The 18330-nt window shown below is 39.2% G+C and overlaps 2 protein-coding genes across 4 annotated transcripts; one reads left to right on the top strand and one right to left on the bottom strand.

Moving 5' to 3' along the window:
• The first annotated feature begins 11586 nt into the window (after positions 1-11586).
• On the top strand, positions 11587-14920 carry LOC149404385 (wall-associated receptor kinase-like 20). Its single transcript, XM_089607505.1, has 3 exons — positions 11587-12310; positions 13087-13158; positions 13830-14920. The coding sequence occupies exons 1-3, from the start codon at positions 11587-11589 to the stop codon at positions 14918-14920; spliced, it is 1887 nt and encodes a 628-aa protein (XP_089463631.1).
• LOC149404384 (CASP-like protein 5B2) lies at positions 14829-16781 on the bottom strand. 3 transcript variants are annotated; one of them, XM_089606672.1, is made up of 4 exons: positions 16369-16775; positions 15790-15922; positions 15336-15580; positions 14829-14966 (listed from the first exon to the last, which is right to left on the bottom strand). In XM_089606672.1, the coding sequence occupies exons 1-3, from the start codon at positions 16497-16499 to the stop codon at positions 15377-15379; spliced, it is 468 nt and encodes a 155-aa protein (XP_089462798.1). In that variant the 5' UTR covers positions 16500-16775; the 3' UTR covers positions 14829-14966; positions 15336-15376. The 3 variants fall into 3 exon arrangements, 2 of the variants coding, with proteins under 2 accessions (XP_089462798.1, XP_089462797.1); XR_016295433.1 differs by having other exon boundaries at positions 14849-14966; positions 15314-15580; XM_089606671.1 differs by lacking the exon at positions 14829-14966 and having other exon boundaries at positions 15245-15580; positions 16369-16588; positions 16688-16781.
• Between the last annotated feature and the right edge of the window lie 1549 nt (positions 16782-18330).

Here is an 18330-nt window from a genome sequence, read left to right as displayed (position 1 = left end):
GGAAACTCATTCTCAACACCATTTTCTCACATATTCACTCATATACAATTATTCGCTCTATAACATTCAGTTTTATCAACCCTTTCAAGGTGTCTAGGGGATTGTTGAAATTAAATTATCAAGCTCCTCATCTTGAAAAGAGGAACATCTCATTATTTTCCTATTTCATCACTTGATTTAGAAGAAAAAAAAAGGAGCAAGAAGGATTCAAGTCATTCGATCCACGGAAGGAAGCCATACGGAGGTTTGTTATCACCTAGAATCGCCATTCTCATTAGTTAATGATTATGAGTTAATACGATCATTACTCTTAATTAGAGACCTTGAAATATGCTAATTAATAGGACTCACATTAAATACTAAACTCCTTGGAGATCTTGACCTGTTTGGTTCATCCTCATTTGCCTCGATCTCTTTGTGACTGAAGAAGGTGATATCTAACATCACGATCAACCTTCTCGGAGAACTTTATGAATTGATATATTGTGGGTCTTGCCCCCCGAGAGCTCTAATTCTTTTGGGACCCAGGGGAGGTGATCTCCATCTCACTGCATGCGTAGACTCCTCCGCGATACGCACGTATCAAACACCTATCAAGGGGCCAAGGCCAAAATCAATCATCTTGCTTTTGTCGTTTTTAATTAGTGTAACACTAATATGAAAATGACATGTGTAAAATGAGTGATTAATTTATAACACGTGGTATTCATTTCATTTAGCATCATGTGATAAACATCAAAGTAACATTTTGACAATTTCGAAAGCTTAAGCGAAAAATTAGTTTTTACACTAAGTGACTTTTTCAAGTGAATTCCTCAAAATGTACTTGATTCACAATTGAATCTTGTTCCATGTAGTAAATTCAACAAATACACTTTCTTTGTTAACATTTAAAAGACCTTATAGACCCATATGATAAAAACTTAAGATTGAATCATTGGACACAAAAGTTCGCAAACAATTTCGAATGTTCATTCATAATGTCAATTCACTACTAAAGAATTGACATTGAAAATTGTCTTTTCATATGTTCTGGTTTTTTAGTCTATGAACTACTTTTTTAATTTGTTTTTTTTAACTATTTTTTTTAATTTGCAATCCATTGAATAACTTTGAAGTTTACCCTTCATGAATATCATTAATGAGATAGGAATTATAAAATTACCATTATATTACTATAGTTATTATTTCATTCAACTTTTTTGTTTGTGAATAAGCACAAGAATACTTAATGAGATTGAGCTACTATGAAACAATGTTTATTGCAATGAGTACGCTCAATTGAATATGAAGCCTAATTAATTGACTCAAAATCTCAAAACAAAGCTTCGAATGTTATACATTGCAAATCAATGATCTTGTTCGAGTATGCATATACCCGACTCAACACTTGGGCAATTCTTTGTCGAGGCAAATTAATAGGCTTGTAAGTCATTGGCCTTCTATAATTCTTGAGCATTTTGTGGACCATATCTAGCTAGTTCACACTAAACTGTTGACCTCAAGCCCAACCTAACCCAAACAGGCTTCTCCATATCATTGGTAAATTGTTCGGAAAAAAAAATGGCGGCAAAAATCACTAGACTCTTATTCTTGATGCAGCTCAGTCCTCATTCTTTCTTTTCGATAGCAAAAATCACTAAAGTCTGTTTTTTGTTGCACCATTACTCCTTTTAACGGTACATTTTGACGGAACGCCATGTGTCAAAATCGTGATTTATTCGTCCAACCAGCTAAACCATTTATTGACTATATTTTTTTAGGGATTTATTGACTATATTTAACTCACCAACGTCTTAAACCATTTTATATAGGCAAATAAAATCATGTTTATTCTCTGAATCCCTAAACCCCTTTTATTGACTTCTTCTTCTTCTCTTCAAATCGCGAGATCGTTTTTTTTATTTTCGCAGAACGATTGAAGGACAAGAATGACGTTGAAGGCAAAGTGGGAGTCGATGCTAGAGGTGGCCTCGTCGAGGAAGATGACGGAGGGGTCGTGGAGGACGTCAGAGAGGTGGGCAGAGAACTTGCAGAATGAGGAGGGGCTCGCCGTCAAAGGCGACGTCGAGGCGGTAGACAGTGTGCGATGGAATGGAACCAATGAAGTCTCGGGTCTTGGTTGGATTTGGTAGCGGAGATCGTTGATGCTATATATATATATATACAGAAGTATAGGAAGAAGAAAAATAACATATTCAACTGGCTCGACCCGCTTCTTGCCGACCTCGAAGCTCATTTGTAGTGCCTCTTCCTCAAAGGATTTTGGAAGTAGAAAAAAAAAAAGTTGATTTTTTTAGAAAACTTATGTCAGAGGAATTTCTATTAGGGCAACTCCAACCCATTTCCTATATTTGGTGTTAATTCAACACAACTTTTGTGTTGATTTAGCACCAATTTTTTTCCAACTCCAACCACAACATCAAATTTCACACTAAAAATACTATTCACCATTATTATATTATTAAAATAAAAAATCTCTTTATTACTAAATATTTCAATAAATAATTATAATGGTGATATTTTATAATTAAGTGATTAAAATAATTTAGTACTTACCAATCTCTTTAAGTGTTTAATTTAAACTTTGTAACCTATATTTAAATTTTTATGTTTTAATTGAACTTTGTTTTGATATTTTTGTAGTCAATTTATGAGTTTTTTGTGTTTTATAAACATTTATAAGGTTAATATATGTATATATGAAAAAAAAACTTTGAATTTAATATGTTAATTTAAAAAAAAAAAAAAAAAAAAAAAGCAATACCGTGTTGTACAGTGGCACGGCATATATGCCGTGCCACTGTTTTAAATCACCAAATTTGGTGTTGGCTATCACGTGTGGTTGGAGCAGTTTTTACGCCATATTTGGCATTATGACGTATGGTTGGAGACGCCCTTACAAAGAAACCCGATTTCTGGAAAAATAAAGGAAAGCAAAGGGAAACTGAGAAAATTGGTGTTATTAATAATACCATTGTTTATAGGGCTGTTCGCTTGCACCAAAGCCAATGAGGTTCTTTATTTTTTTTTTTGTCTTTAACTTCCATTAATATAAAGGGTATCTATCTTTGTGACTGTGAAACTGAGCACTATGAGAGAGAGAAGATGTGTATTACTAGTTTTTTTAAAATAAATAAATAAAGGTATTGGGTTCCGTTGTGAATTATGAGCTAAACCTTTTAATTTAATTATAGACTTTAGTGATTTTTGCTATCGTAAAAAAAAATTAATTAAAAAAAAAACAGAACTGCATCCAGCATAAGAGTTTAGTGATTTGTGTCCTCATTTTCTCAAAAATAAAAAAATAATAAAGAACAGTCATGATGGCATTGATAAAGAGAAATTTCATTAATTGGAGTTAAAAATGGATTAAATATCTAATTTAGACCTTAACTTAATGAAATATCTTAAAATGGACTTTTTGGTCAAAACCGAACAAAAATACCCCAAGACCATTTGAACACTCTAACTCTCCTAACATTTCTCTCTCTCTCTCTCTCTCTCTCTCTCTCTCTCTCTCTCTCTCTCTCTCTCTTCCTCACTCGAAAAAAACGAGAAAACGAAATCAAACCCTTACGATCTCATACGATTCCATACGAGCTTATACGATTCCATACGAGCATATACGAGTCCATACGAGCTTATACGATGACGCACGATGGAGTTTCCAGCGGCGGTGGATCTCAAAAATCTCGAGCTTCAAAACCAAGTAAAAAAAGTAAGTTTTCATGTAATTTCTTGTTAAACTTCATTGAAAATAGTTAGAATATAGTTTAGGACTTAGTTATTATCTGATTTGAGTTGATTTGAGCTGATTTGGATCGGATTTAGAATGTTAGGGTTTAAAATTAGGGTAGTGTACGATGAGGTTGACGCATCGTCTCGAATGTCGTATGATGTTGTACAATGTCGTACGATGAAATTCATACGGCTGTACGATGTCATACGATGTCGTACGATGTTGTACGATGGGTTTAAGTTTTTCCAAAAAAATTTGTCGTACGATGCCATACGATGTTGTACGATATCGTACGATGCTATACGATAGTTTAAAAAAACAATTTTTTTGTTATACGATGCTATACAATCTGTACGATGTCATACGATGAATTATGATTCTAACCTAATTTTGTCTTTTTTAGGAAAATTTGAACTACATATACAACGTCTCATTCCCGGGTCGTATCATCTAAAGTGGGACGGGGATCTTGAAGCTGGTACAGAGGAGATTCGATGAGCTCGGGATAAAAGATCGAATCCTCGAGACTCCATTCGAGCAATTTTTTTCGGAGAGCGAGCTCGGTTTCTCACCGGTGCTCGTACATACTCTCCTTCAAAAGAAGATCGATGCGATGGCACGAGGGAGATACATTTTGGTATCGGAGGCAAACGAGTAAGATTCGGACGCCTCGAGTACACACTCATCTCGGGGATGAGCTATGAAGACGGTCCGACCAAAGCCGAACAAGACGAGCGAAAGAGCGACCATTGATCACGGACCACTTGAATGGCGTCGTCGGATGCAAGCTGAGCACGTTAATCAACGCGTTCAACATATGTCAGAGCCATGACGATGCGTTCAAGCTCGGACTACTCGTATTTGTCTATGGGTATCTTCTGGGGCAGCCGGCCAACAAAGTCATCGAGGAAAGGTGGCAGAAATTTCTATACATCGTTGAAGACCTCCCCTTCTTCTTCAAGATACCTTGGGGAAATTTGAGTTGACGTATTCCAGCCTCTCGGTGAACCTAAGGCATTATCACAAGACGTTGCAGAAGAAGTTGAAGGACAAGCCGGATGTGGCTCAAAAAGAGGCCAAGTACACATTGACGGGTAATCTTCATACCCTTCATTACTGGGCGTACGAGGCTATCCAAGAGATGGAGATGAGGTTCGGGTCGAACCAGGGGATTCGTGTGCCCAGGATACACTCGTGGTCGAGTAATATCGTCATCATGGGCAAAGACATCGAGGCCGCCCTGAATAAGAAAACGGTAACTTTTTATTATTTAACTTTTATTAAATGCATGTTACATTATTTTGGAATATTAATAATTGTTTTTGGTTTTATAGGTGGGTGTTCTTCAAATGCTGAGACCAAGGGCAGCAGAGAAAGAATTTTTCACTCTCCTCGAGACGCAGACGAGCAAATGTCTGTATCCCATAGACATCGAGGGAGAAGATGCGACAGAGCCGTGAGATATCGAGAAAGAAATAGATAGAGTCGCGACTGTCGCAGACGAGGCCGATGCCATCGTCGAAGACTCCGATGACGAACATGTGTCAGACACTCCACGTGTTCGTCTTGGTAGTCCAACCACTCCCGCAATGGGATCGAGGCCCACACCGACCACTCCCGCAGTGGGATCGAGGCCCACACCGACCCCTCGCGTCGACGTTCCCGAGCCCTTTGTCCTAACACGGGAAATGTGGAAAGAAATGCGAGCCTCCCAAGAACAACTGTTGCAATCACAAGGGATGGTCTTACACGCTTTTAACACAAACGGGTGTAGAATCGCGCGCATCAGGCGAGACCAGGTTTGATTTAATTCAAGTTATGTTTAAGTTTAAATTTCATTTTAGAAATAAGTTTAAATATAATTTAACGTTTTAGAGTTAAGTTTAAATTTAATTTTAGTTTAAATTTAATTTAACGTTTTAGAGGTAAGTTTAAATATAATTTAACGTTTTAGAGTTAAGTTTAAATTTCATTTTAGAGTTAATTTTAAATTTAATTTAACGTTTAAGAGTTAAGTTTATATTTAATTTAACGTTTTAGAGTTAAGTTAAAATTAGACTTTAGGGTTAAGTTAAAATTTCATTTTAGAGTTTAGGGTTAAGTTTAAATTTCATTTATAGTTTTGTGACAAGTTTAAATTTGGTGACATATTTTTTACTTTGACTTGCAGGTTGCGATGTGGACGAGGCTTAACATTTTATTCGAGGAACAAATGGGCTTGCCTGGGGGTGAGATTCCCACGACCCAAGCTGAGGGTCGTCGTAAACGCCAGACCCCTCATTCTCCTCCTCCTCCTCATCCTCCTCCTCCTCCTCCTCCTTCGACTGGTCAAAAGCCGGCGTCTTCATCGCATGAGCCGTCTCCTTCGCATCGCGAGTCGTCGAAGAAGCCGTCTTCTTCGTATCGCGAGTCATCGAAGTGATCGGGGAACAGGCCGGTGACTTCGCCGAGGTTATCGACGTCTTCGTCGAGTCCTCGTAGAGAAGACATTCTGGATAAGCAACGCCCGCTCACAACTCCGTTTAAAAGGAAAAGCGACAAGGTACAGCTTATCCTGCCACGTCCAGATCGGCAAGTGCGAGAGAAGTCGTCGCGTTGGGCCGATTTCACTGATCCGATGAGGCCCAAGTATTCAGAGAAGCCGATCCCCAAGTTCAGCCCGTTGAAGGACGCGAGGCTAAAGGAGTTTAATACTTTCGTGAAGTGGTTACGGACAAAGAAGTGGGACGGTAAATTCATGAATTCTACTCACCTGAATACGTGCGACGGAGACACGACTTTCTTCGACACGATGTTGACAGAAACAAAAATGGCTACATGATTCGGTACGTTATTTATTATATTTCGCAATCCCTTTTAATTTAAAGTAACGCTATATGTTTGTTATTTCTCAGCATATTGATGCTATAATTCACATGATTCGGGCTCGCCGACGAGCTCTCGACGGATATCGGCAAGACGTCCGAATCATGGATTGTCGGTGGGTCCATCACGTGTACAGCCGATTCACAAAGGAAGAAGCGAACATCAAGAAGGCCATCGAGCTGGGGACGGAGCCCGAACCCGTGGAATGGGACATGAAGGCAACTATTACCCCGATGACTAGGTATAGGGACACCGATATTTTTCCTTGGGATGGTGCTCGCGAGATCTTGTTCGTCGTGAACTTCAAGAACGTTCATTGGTTCACATTTCGGATCGACATCGAGGCCTGGACCATTACCGTCCTCGATTGTCAAAAGGATCTCATGCAGTCGCCGATTAATCAAAAGGACTTTACGGAGATGATGGATGTATGTAAAATGTTATTCACAATTATTAGGTTTATTTGTGGTTAATTAAATTATAAGGGTTATTTATCATTGTTAAAAGTTTATTATTCAGACTTGGACTCGAGCATTTGCTAAGATTGTGGCCATAGGTGGTTTCTTCAACAACCATCGCATGTCTTACTGGGAGAGTGAGCACGGTGAAATTAAGTTCCCATACCCGACATGACTAGTCGATCAAAATGTCCCGCAATGTGCATACGGGTAAACATGTTTACTTTTTTTACAAGTTATTTTAAAAAAGTTTTTTTGACTAGTTAATTGAACTTTTTTTTATAAGTTTTTTCACAAGTTTGTTTTTATTGACAAGTTATTTTACAAGTTTGTTTTTTTTTTTACAAGTTATGTTATTCAACTTTTTTTTTAAAAGTCTTTTTACAAGTTTGTTTTTTTACAAGATTTTTTACAAGAGTTTTTTTTTTTTACAAGTTTTTTTGACAAGCTATGTTATTCAACTTTTTTTTTACAAGTTTGTTTATTTTGACAAGTTATTTTACGTTTGTTTTTTTTTTTACAAGTTTTTTTTTTTGACAAGTTATTTTATTCAACTTTTTTTGGACAAGTTTTTTTACAAGTTTGTTTATTTTGACATGTAATTTTATTCAACTTTTTGTTGACAAGTCTTTTTACAAGTATTTTTTTTCAAGTCTTTTTGTAGACAAGTTTTTTGACAAGTCTGACAAGTTCTTTTACTTATTTTTGTGTTATAGCGGTGATCGCGGGATGTTCGCAGTGAAGTATGTCGAGCACATAGTACTGAAAGAATCATTTGACACTCTTCAAAGTGTCAATATGAGAACGTTCAGGAAGAAATGGTGCGTGGACTTATTCTACAACCACCTTATCCCGTACCACCACATTTCCCTCATTTTCGCTGGAAAACAATCTTTTCGCCTTGAGATGGGTATCGATTAATCCTTCTTCTTCCTTGTTTACTTTTCTTTGGTCGACCGGCTTGCTTCTTTTCAACGAGTTCTGAAAATTTCATGTTTTTTATCTCATCCGGGACATCCCACTGATCTTCATTACCAACCGGATATATGGCTTCCTTGTACATTTCAATCCACGTCTCCTTCAAATAAAAGTCATTGCATAACGAGTACACGTCCACGCTTCGATGTTGGGCTGCTGCGATGGAATGCTCGCATGGGATATTCAATTGTTGTGGTAGTCCGCAAGTGCATGTCTTCGCCATAAGGTCTACATCGAAATCACCTCTTGCGTCTTTGACATGACATTCATATAGACCAAGCTCGTACACATTGACGAACTATACCTTATTATTTAGCTGTGCGAGATCATTTTGCCACGTTGGTGTCAATTTTGTGTTCAACTTGTGCGTTATCTCTTCTCGATCGAAAAACCAAGTTAGGAGTGTGAATCGAATAAACTCGAGCAACGTCGTAATGGGAAACGTCCTAGCATTCCTTGTTTTGTTATTGAAGCTTTTTGCGTTGTTGCTCGTCATTAGGTCGTACCTATATAAGAACAGCGACGTTTATATAAACAACGACATTGAAATTCAGTACAAAAGAAGTTCTAGACTTTTACCGTTTTCCAGGAAAGAAAGCTCTAGCCCACCGATTGACACCAACTTCTTTGAGATACTTTGCCATCTCGACATCTTTCCGTCTCAACTGTCAGCTTCGAATGCGATTTTACTGAAGGCGTAAGCAGCATCATACAGTTCAAAGCGACAATGATCTGTCTTGAACTTGTGTTGGACATTCAGTTGTAAATGATGGTAACATGCTCCGTGAGGGATACCAGGAAATACAACCTCGACACCATGTACGATGCTAACGTGGCGATCGGATATGAACGCCAAATTAGGTACGTCTTCACCGATAGCTTCTCGCAATCTTCTCAAAAACCAAATCCAAGATGCATGACACTCGCTATCTACAACTCCAAATACAAGTGGATATAATTGTGAATTCACATCCATTGCAATTGCGCAAAGCAACTGTCCGCTGTATTTTGTCTTCAGAAATGCACCGTCCAATGATATGACCGGCCGACATGCTTTGAAGCCTCTACGACACGCCCCAATAGTAAAGAAAGCATACTTGAATTTGTCACCATCTTGCACAAAGTCTGTTAACGTCCCAGGATTCTTTTGCTTCAACATGTACATCCAAGACGGTAACTTATGGTAGGATTGTTCCGATGTACCCTGTACGTACCCAATAGCTTTCTCTTTGGATTTCCAAGCTTTCAGATACGATATGTTCAGACCCCATCTTGTCTTCACTTCTTCCCTGACGTTATGCGCCGAATACTCCGCCATAGAGTTAATTGAGTACTTGTCTTTAAATACGTGACCGATGATCCATGGTGCAGCTCATCGATGGCCCTCTGTTCGAACAACACTCGCACATGAGTGTTTACCCTCGTACGACGTAATCTCCCACATCTTAGACCACTGCACGACACCCCTCAACCTCCATGTGCATTTCTCATCTTTGCATAGAACATACCATCTCTTTTTCGAAGAAGATTTCACTCTAAGTTCGAAATTATTTTTCAACGCGTATAGGTGAATATGTTTCTTCAATTCAAGTTTGTTTTCAAACTGTTGCCCAATATATATTTCTTCTGAGCCACCTATTTCTTTCAAAGGTTAGTTAAACAATAACTTAACAGATTATACTTGAAAACTTAAATCCACTTAAATTACCTGTAGAAGAATGACTTGGATAATGAATCGGTTCTTCCTTCACAACATCATCGGCAGTGAACTCGGGTGCTTTCCATGAATAAGGAACGATAGGTGATCCGATCATCGGAGGCTCACGCTGACATTGACCCGATGGTTCACAATGACTCGTTGGTACTGTAAACGTTTCCACAAACTCTTCATATTCTTCTGGGTTGGCAAATTCTTCAAATTCTTCACCTCTACCATTGTTATCTCCATCATATCCGTCACTATTCTCTTCATCACATTCGCCAGCTTCGTATTCATCACATTCGCCACCTTCGTATTCATCACCTTTGTCACTATTGTGTCCATCATATTCGTCACTGTTGTGATTACAATCTCTATCACTCCTGTATACTTCGTCACCGTTTTCGGAACCCTTGTACCCGTTAAACAAGTCATCGTCACAGCCACCGTCTTTGTTTTCAATTATAGGATCATTTTATCAATCCTCGATAACAAGAGTATACCGTCTCTTCTTCGGTTCATTGCGAGACACCCTTCCAACTTCCACATCTTTCCATTTACATACTCATCGATACATCATCATCGTACAACATCGTACAGAGTTGCATCGTACATCATCGTACCGCATCGTACAGACCGTAGTTTTTTTTTTCCAAATTTCATCGTACAAAAAAGTTAAATCTCATCCTACCATATCGTATACCATCGTACAAAAAAGTTAAAACTCAGATTTTGGACTATGTTTTCAGATCTGATCGATTTTTATTGCTACATACTATCATATACAATCATAAACTTTGTAAAAATGATTAAGTTAGTAACCTTACCCATGATTCTTTTGAAATCCGCTTAAGTAGAGAGGATTTGAGTGGATTTGAGTGTGGGAGAGAAGATTGAAATTATAAAAATGAAGAGTGAGAGATGTATAGGATTTAGAAGGGTCTTTTTGTCCGATTTTGGGTCAAAAGTCTATTTTTAAATATTTTTCAAAATTAAGGTCTAATCTTGATATTTAATCAATAATTGAGTCCAATTAATGAAATTTCTCTTGATAAAGGTGGGTGGACCCCGCTCCAACTAATTGGGTAGACCATCCGCATCTATTTGGGCTTATTCCACTTAGTGGGCTTTATCTCAGTATCGGTCCAATGCTAAATTTTGGCTATAATTGTAATTAATACAGAATCCTCCCAATCCTATTCGGTTATACAATCTGAAGATCTATAGGGTACGAAGCAGTAACTTCTTTCAGATCAATGAAAAAGAAGCAGTAACTTCTTTCAGATCAATGAAAAAGAAGCAGTAACTTCTGAAGAATTACCTCTATGTATACAATACTCAAAACCAAACACAATTTGTTTTCTTGTCGGTATTTTTTTCTTTGTGATCTTTTTTTTTTTTAAATATATGGGAAATTTATGTGACCCATCACGTGATTTACCTTTTATACATAAACGGGACTCTTACGAAGTCCCATAGAAATACCAAGTCCAATGTACTTGGCTCTCTGAAATCCAAAAACATTACAATATCCCTAATAATATAATTATACATCCCACACACAATCTCATCTTGATCGAGATATATACTCAAATACAGATATTCCTCGTGAAACAGAAATAATATCCGATCCATCTCTTCTATATTCTCTACAGGAGACCACAACAGCGTACGTGCAAAACAAGACCAAAAACTCGTAAGTAGTAGTCATCTTTGCATGTGCATGTGGCGCACAAAATTCTTGTCTTCAAATCGTTTTGCAGTCATGCAGTGCAATAAAAAACTAAAAAGCGCAGCGTCCTTCATCAAATGTTAAAACACCTGAAAACTAAAATTCTTGTTCAATGAGGTTTTTCATAGTAATCGTCTTCTCGGCCGCCGCGGCCACGTGCGTGTCACATGCCATGCAGTGCCCTAACTGTGGACGGTCCACGGTGCCATACCCGCTGAGCACGGGCCCCGGCTGCGGCGCACGACCCCTCTACAACCTCCGCTGCGTCGCTGGAGCCCTCCTCCTAGCGAATGCCACCTCATCACTGTACCCGATCGCCGCCCTCGACCCGGTAACTCGCCGGATAACGCTCCGTAGCTCCGCCGCAGAGGTAGGGTTCCGGCTGGGCCGCGGGTCGCCGTTCCGAGTGGCTGCCGGAGAAACCATCGTCCTCCTGAACTGCACGGACCGTGCGGCTCTCAGGCTTCGGCAGCGGCTAAAGGCGGACTGCTGGGGCATGGTGGGGCCCGGGACGTGCTGCTCCGTCAGGGTGGTGGGGAGGGCTGCGTCGGAGGAGGAGTTGGGAGTCGGGGCGGGCCCGGAGTCGTGCTCAGGCTACCGGAGCCTTCCGGCTGGGGTGCCGGAGAAGTGGCCGGAGCCGTCGGTTCGGTTGGAGTGGGATATTCCACGAGAGCCTGTTTGTATTAGTAAGAAAGATTTGGAGTGCAAAGGGCTGTTGATGAACTCCAAGTGTTTGGTTGACTTGAGCAGCACGAAAGTAGTCCAAAATAGGTGTCTGTGTAACGTTGGTTTCAAATGGGACCCAAACAAGGGAGTTTGTCAGCCATCTCAAATGAGTGAGTATTCGTATACTTTTTTTTTATTTTACAAATTTAAAAAACTAAACTAAGCTTTTTACAGAAGCCCACACCATAAAACTAAAATTGATACAGATAAAAGACATTTCAAATAAAATATTATATTGTAAGCACATATAAAACAAGGAAAGTAGTCTACTTTAGTTTTGTAGAATCATATTGTTTTCTTGTTAAGTATAGATATTATTTTGAGGTAAAATATAATAGGCAAATCTCATATATTGATTTTTTTTTTTGTATGGAAGATAAAAATAATTATCTAATATCGGGTTTTGGTTAATCTAGAGTGAACAATGACCTTAATTATTGTTAAAATTAACCTTAACCGAGATGTTAATCTATTTTTTATATAAAAAGTATTATATAAACACCCTTCGGTTGATCTAGATTAACATTGAGCTTAAATTTATTATTAAGTTTAACCTAAACGGAATCGGAAACACACTTTTTTTTTTTAATTGCGAAAACGAACATCAGAAATACCCTAACACCTACTTTTTTATTTTACCATTTATATTTTGAACGGTTAAAATTCATTTCTTCATTATCAATTATTACGTTAGTCTTAATCAATCTGTTTTGGCTAAACACGATTACAATGTCCATCTTTAGCCTAGGTCCCTCAAAAAAAATGTATGACTTCCTATATAACAGTGAGCTTGATATCCTGAATGAGCATGGTTGTGTATTTCCCAACCGTCTTATGATACCGATTGATGAAACTAACGATGCTTATTTGAATAAAATGTTTGCAGATGTTAAGTGCACTCATGGTAAAAAAGGATGCAAAATGGTGAAAAAGAAGAAGAAATCCAAGCATGTTGCAGGTAAGTTATATTGGACACACTTTTTTTTTTTTTTTGAAGGCAGCTTTGTTGCAGTGGGATTGAACCCACGACCTCCACACAGGAGGTGGTGTGAAATTACCACTAGGCTATCCTAAGTACCACTATTGGACACACTTTAAAGCAATTAAGTCGTGAATGTTCCTCTCGTGCATATTGAAATTTGAATAGAAAATTCTGAATGATGTGATAAGTTAATTACAACGAACCATAATCTAATGTATTCAAGATTCTTTGACACTAATACTGATGATTAATGTAATAAAATATGTTTGTGCTTTTATATATTATCAGGAAGTCCAATGAGAATGTATCATTATTTGTGCTCATTAGACCATAAGTTAGTACTTCATTGATTTTAATATGAAACTATAATACTTTACATATATATTCTGAGAATTTAATTACAAGATAAGAATCGTATTGATTTTATGTAATATTCCCAATAATTAAGAAAATTCTGAATGATGTGATAAATATACCTCGAAATTTGTTGGAATAACAAATCAACATACAAATCAGCAGTTTTGCAAATTACAAATAATAATTAATTAGTGTACCTGGAAGTAGTTAACGAGTTAAAAAAAAAAAAAAAAAAAGGACGTCGATCAGTATAAATTAATTAATTGAAGTTTAATTTTGTTTATATATAGCTTTGGCTGGAGCAGTGGCGGGAACAATACCGGTGTTGATCGGAATAGGAATCATAGCGTACAAGCAACAGTCCCGGAAAAACTCGGAGAAAAAGGCAAAGAGAACGCTGACGAAAGAGCGAGAAGAGATCTTGAACCCAAAAAGCAGCGGAAAATCGGCTCGGATCTTCACGGGGAAAGAGATCACGAAGGCGACGAGCGGGTTCTCGAAGTCGAACCTGATCGGGTCGGGAGGGTTCGGCGAGGTCTTCAAAGGGGTGTTCGAGGATGGGACGGTGATGGCCATAAAGCGCGCCAAGCTCGGAAACACGAAAGGTGCGGACCAGATCCTGAACGAGGTCCGGATCCTGTGCCAGGTGAACCACCGCAGCCTGGTGCGCCTCCTCGGCTGCTGCGTGGAGCTCGACACCCCGCTCCTCGTCTCCGAGTTCGTCCCCAACGGCACGCTCTTCGACCGCCTCCACCGCCGCCACCACGCCCACGCCCCGCTCAGCTGGCTGTGCCGCCTCCGCATCGCCCACCAGACCGCCGAGGCCCTGTCGTACCTCCACTCGGCCGCGTCGCCTCCCATCTACCACCGCGACGTCAAGTCCAGCAACATCCTTCTCGACCACAGGCTGGACGCCAAGGTGTCGGATTTCGGGCTCTCGCGCTTAGTGGAGCCGAGCGAGAGCCAGAGCCAGAGCCGGAGCCGGAGCGAGAGCCACATCTTCACGTGCGCCCAGGGGACGCTCGGGTACCTCGACCCCGAGTACTACATCAACTTCCAGCTCACGGACAAGAGCGACGTTTACAGCTTCGGGGTCGTTCTGCTCGAGATCCTCACCGGGATGAAGGCCATCGACTTCTCCCGCGAGGAGGAGGAGGTCAACTTGGTGGTGTACGCCAAGAAGCGCATCAAGAGAGAGACGTTCATGGAGGCGGTGGACCCCACGATCAGGGACGGCTGCCCGAGGCTCGAGGCCGAGGCCATGGCCGCGCTGGCCGCCTCGTGCCTCGGTGACCACAGGCAGAGCCGCCCCTCCATGAAACAGGTCGCCGACCAGATCGAGCATCTCATCAACCTCTCTGCCCACAAAGTCGTGTCGTGACTCGTCAAATGACATTCTCGCCTACTCTGCTTTGGATCAGTGTCGTCTGCAAAGAGAAAAGAGATGCTTCCGATTTGAGTGTTTTTGTTTTATTTCAACCCTTAACGCGTTTTATTCGGAACAAAAGCCCTCATGTGCAGTAACTTAAAACGATATTATTATTGATGAATAATCTGTTTGAGGGTCACTACGGAACAAAAAAGCTACGCAGATTCAGCAACCCTGCCTTATATTCACAAGAGTTAGATATAGAATTATAAGAACAATGTGTATTATAATAATATAAAAAAAAAAAATGAATGGGAGTTAAACGAGCGTGTACAGTGGAACAAATCGCCTTCATATTATGCAACAACAGAGGCAAAAAATGAGTTTATGAACAAAATCATTTACAGATGATATGAAAGTGAATGACCGTGGAAGATTCGACAACGCAGAGTGTAACAGGGTTGTTTCTTAAATCGAGGTTAACAAGATCCAGAACATAACGTGGGACGAAATTGCAGTAACAGCCCATGCGATAAAAGCCAAGGCTACAGAAATCTGAAATCTGCCGCAGGGGAGTTGGGACTGAGACGTGCAAAAATCCAAGTCTCGAGCGTACAGAATCACAATACTCGCCGACGAGCTCGCAGCCGCGAGTGATAACATAGCCGTGACCTGCGACATCCATATAATTCAAGTCAGGTAGTAGCGATTAGTGAACATATTCAAGGCATTACGAAATTAAAACCATAAGTAATTTCATTGTTCAAACATCCAGCCTTCAAAGCAACCTAATTTTAAACGAGCCTTCAAAGATATTAATAAATAAAATATCTTTCTTATGGCAAAGGAAAGCAATGAGATTTAGGGAGCAAGTAAGATACCCAATCTCCAACAACAAACAGGCTAACAAGGAATGGGTTCTGAATGTCCGTCGTACTCTTCAAAGCGTAAGCATCGAGACAAGCAAGTCCTAGGCTCCACAGCAATTGAAGTCCCATCGACGCAATCAAATAGCTGAACAAACAATGCACCAAATATATAGACTTAGAAAAGGTAATCAAATCAAAGTTCCTGGCAGCAGATACAAGGCATTGAAAAAAAAAAATGACTTTCCATGCCAATATCCAGAGGTGAAACACAACCACCACTACTCAAAGAAATAAAGAAGCGTTTCTACAATACGAAGACCATGAATTAGTGGCATGATAGAATAGGCCTTAAATGTCCATATAGTACCAACCTCAAAGATGTCTACCTAAACTACCCAATTAGCCGTTTACAAGCAATTTGCTATAAATAGCCAAAACCCGACTTGCATACCAATCACAATGCAGTGACATACTAAAACAAAACGAATGAAAAAAACTCAAGATAAAAAATTAATGAAAAAAAAAACATAAATTAATTCTGATCTAATTTTGGGAAAATGACAAGTGAATGAAGAGGAAAGTTGGTTTCACCAGAAAGCAGTAAAAGTAGCGAAGCCCTTTGCAGAGACCATGACCCCAATCGAAGCAGCGGCGCAAGAGAGCTGCCCTAATCGCAGAGCTAACCCACTTGCAGAGCCTGGCCGCCCAATCAACTTCTTCATCTCCTTCTCTCTCTCTCTCTCTCTGTCTCTCGTGGTCCTTCTTAGAGAAACCCTGGATTCTTCTTTCAGAACTCCCTCATGGTCGGTCCCTGAAGAATAAGAAGAAGAGGAAGAAGAAGATCTTGTCGTTTAGATTGAGAAGCTATGTGGGAAGAGGGAAAAGAGGAAGGGACAACAAAATCAGGTACTTTTTCAACTCTGAAGATGATGTTTGCCTGTTTAGGATTTGGTCATCGATTTTACTATTTGTATTTTGACAAGAATAGCTTTTTTTTTTTTTTTGTGGGATTGACAAGAATAGCTTTGATACTACTATCTTTTAAAGAAGTTATTTTATTTCCGTTCTTCTACGCTTAACTAACTCTATCCCTAGTTTTCTCTCTTAAAATTCGAAGACCCAATATATTAACGTCAAATTCTTCAAATCCACGCTAATTAAAAAGTATATTTTCGAGGATTTTAGGGCATGTTTGGTAGTTCACTCAAACTATTTTTTTTTTCTGTTTTTATTTTCATATAGTTGTAGTCTAAAAAATTTTTGCAGTTGTTTTCAAATAATTGTTTGGTAAGGTTGTGTTTGGTACGTAACTCAAAAAGTTTTTTGTTTTCTGTTTTCTAATTTTTGTAGTTGTATTGAAAAACTGTTTTGTAGTTGTTTTCAAAAAGCTGTTTGGTACAGTTTTCATTTTTGTTTTTGAGAAATTGAAAAAACTGGAAAAACTGTTTGGTACACTTTTCTCTTTTTTTTTTGAAAAAATGAAAAGTGGAAACTGTTTGGTACATGGAAACAATTTCTTAACTCAAAATTTTTTTTTAAACATAAATTTAACTACACAAAATATAAATATGACATTATTGTTTAGATTGAATACAAAATTTTTTTGGTCATCATAAATATGAAATCATTCTACATATTCATCCCACATAGCTTGAGCAATAACATCTCTAAACTGGGAATGTGCACGTCGAGCTTGTGTAGTTGCGCTTGTGTACGACGGTCCACCATCTTCTGACGCACCTTGACCTCCGACTCCTTCAGAACTTTGGCCTTCAATGTCCTCCGGAGGAACATCTTGATTCCATGTTGTAAACAAAGGGTCGTCGTTTGTGTACATTTTTATTAAATTATGCAATACAAAGCATGTCATAATTATACGAATTTGTTTTTCTAACGGATAACGTGACATATGCTTTAAAATAGGGAACCGAGCTTTTACGATGCCAAAACATCTCTCTATCACGTTGCGTAACGACGAGTGCCTGTAATTAAAAAGTTCTTGGGGTCTACGCATTTGCCTGTCCTGTCTGAACTCGGATAGGTGGTATCGTACGGTGCGATACGGTGCCAGAAAACCCGGCTCATTAGGATATCCACTATCCACTACGTAGTACTGTCCTCCTTGTGGTATTAAAAAATATGGATCGTTAGACAGTAATACCTCACGTAGTATTCGTGAATCGGACGCTGAACCTTCCCATCCGGCATTTACGTACGTAAATCGCATGTCAAATGTACAAGCAGCCATGACATTCGTCGTACATATTCCTTTCCGTCCTCGATAATTCTGTTGTTGCGCAGCGGGGACGATGACACCAATATGAGTACCGTCAATAGCGCCGATGCAATCCTTTATAAAATATTAGAACAAAACTTAGTTTGATAATTAATATAACTTACGTTAGAGATAAAATAAATTCATTAAACTTACTTTAAACCATGGCCAGTATTTTGGGTTGTTGGCAATCTCCGGGGGTGTGGTTGTATAACCGTGATGCTTTATGACGTCGGGTGCCAACTGAGTTATTGCATCAAGGACATATCCAAAATGTC

This window comes from Urtica dioica, chromosome 2, assembly GCF_054948205.1.
Source record: "Urtica dioica subsp. dioica isolate 48M chromosome 2, U.dioica_male_clone48M_v1_H2, whole genome shotgun sequence".
In the NCBI taxonomy this organism is placed as follows: domain Eukaryota; kingdom Viridiplantae; phylum Streptophyta; class Magnoliopsida; order Rosales; family Urticaceae; genus Urtica; species Urtica dioica.
Note: the sequence above shows the minus strand (reverse complement) of the source record. Positions and strands in the feature narration are given on the sequence as shown.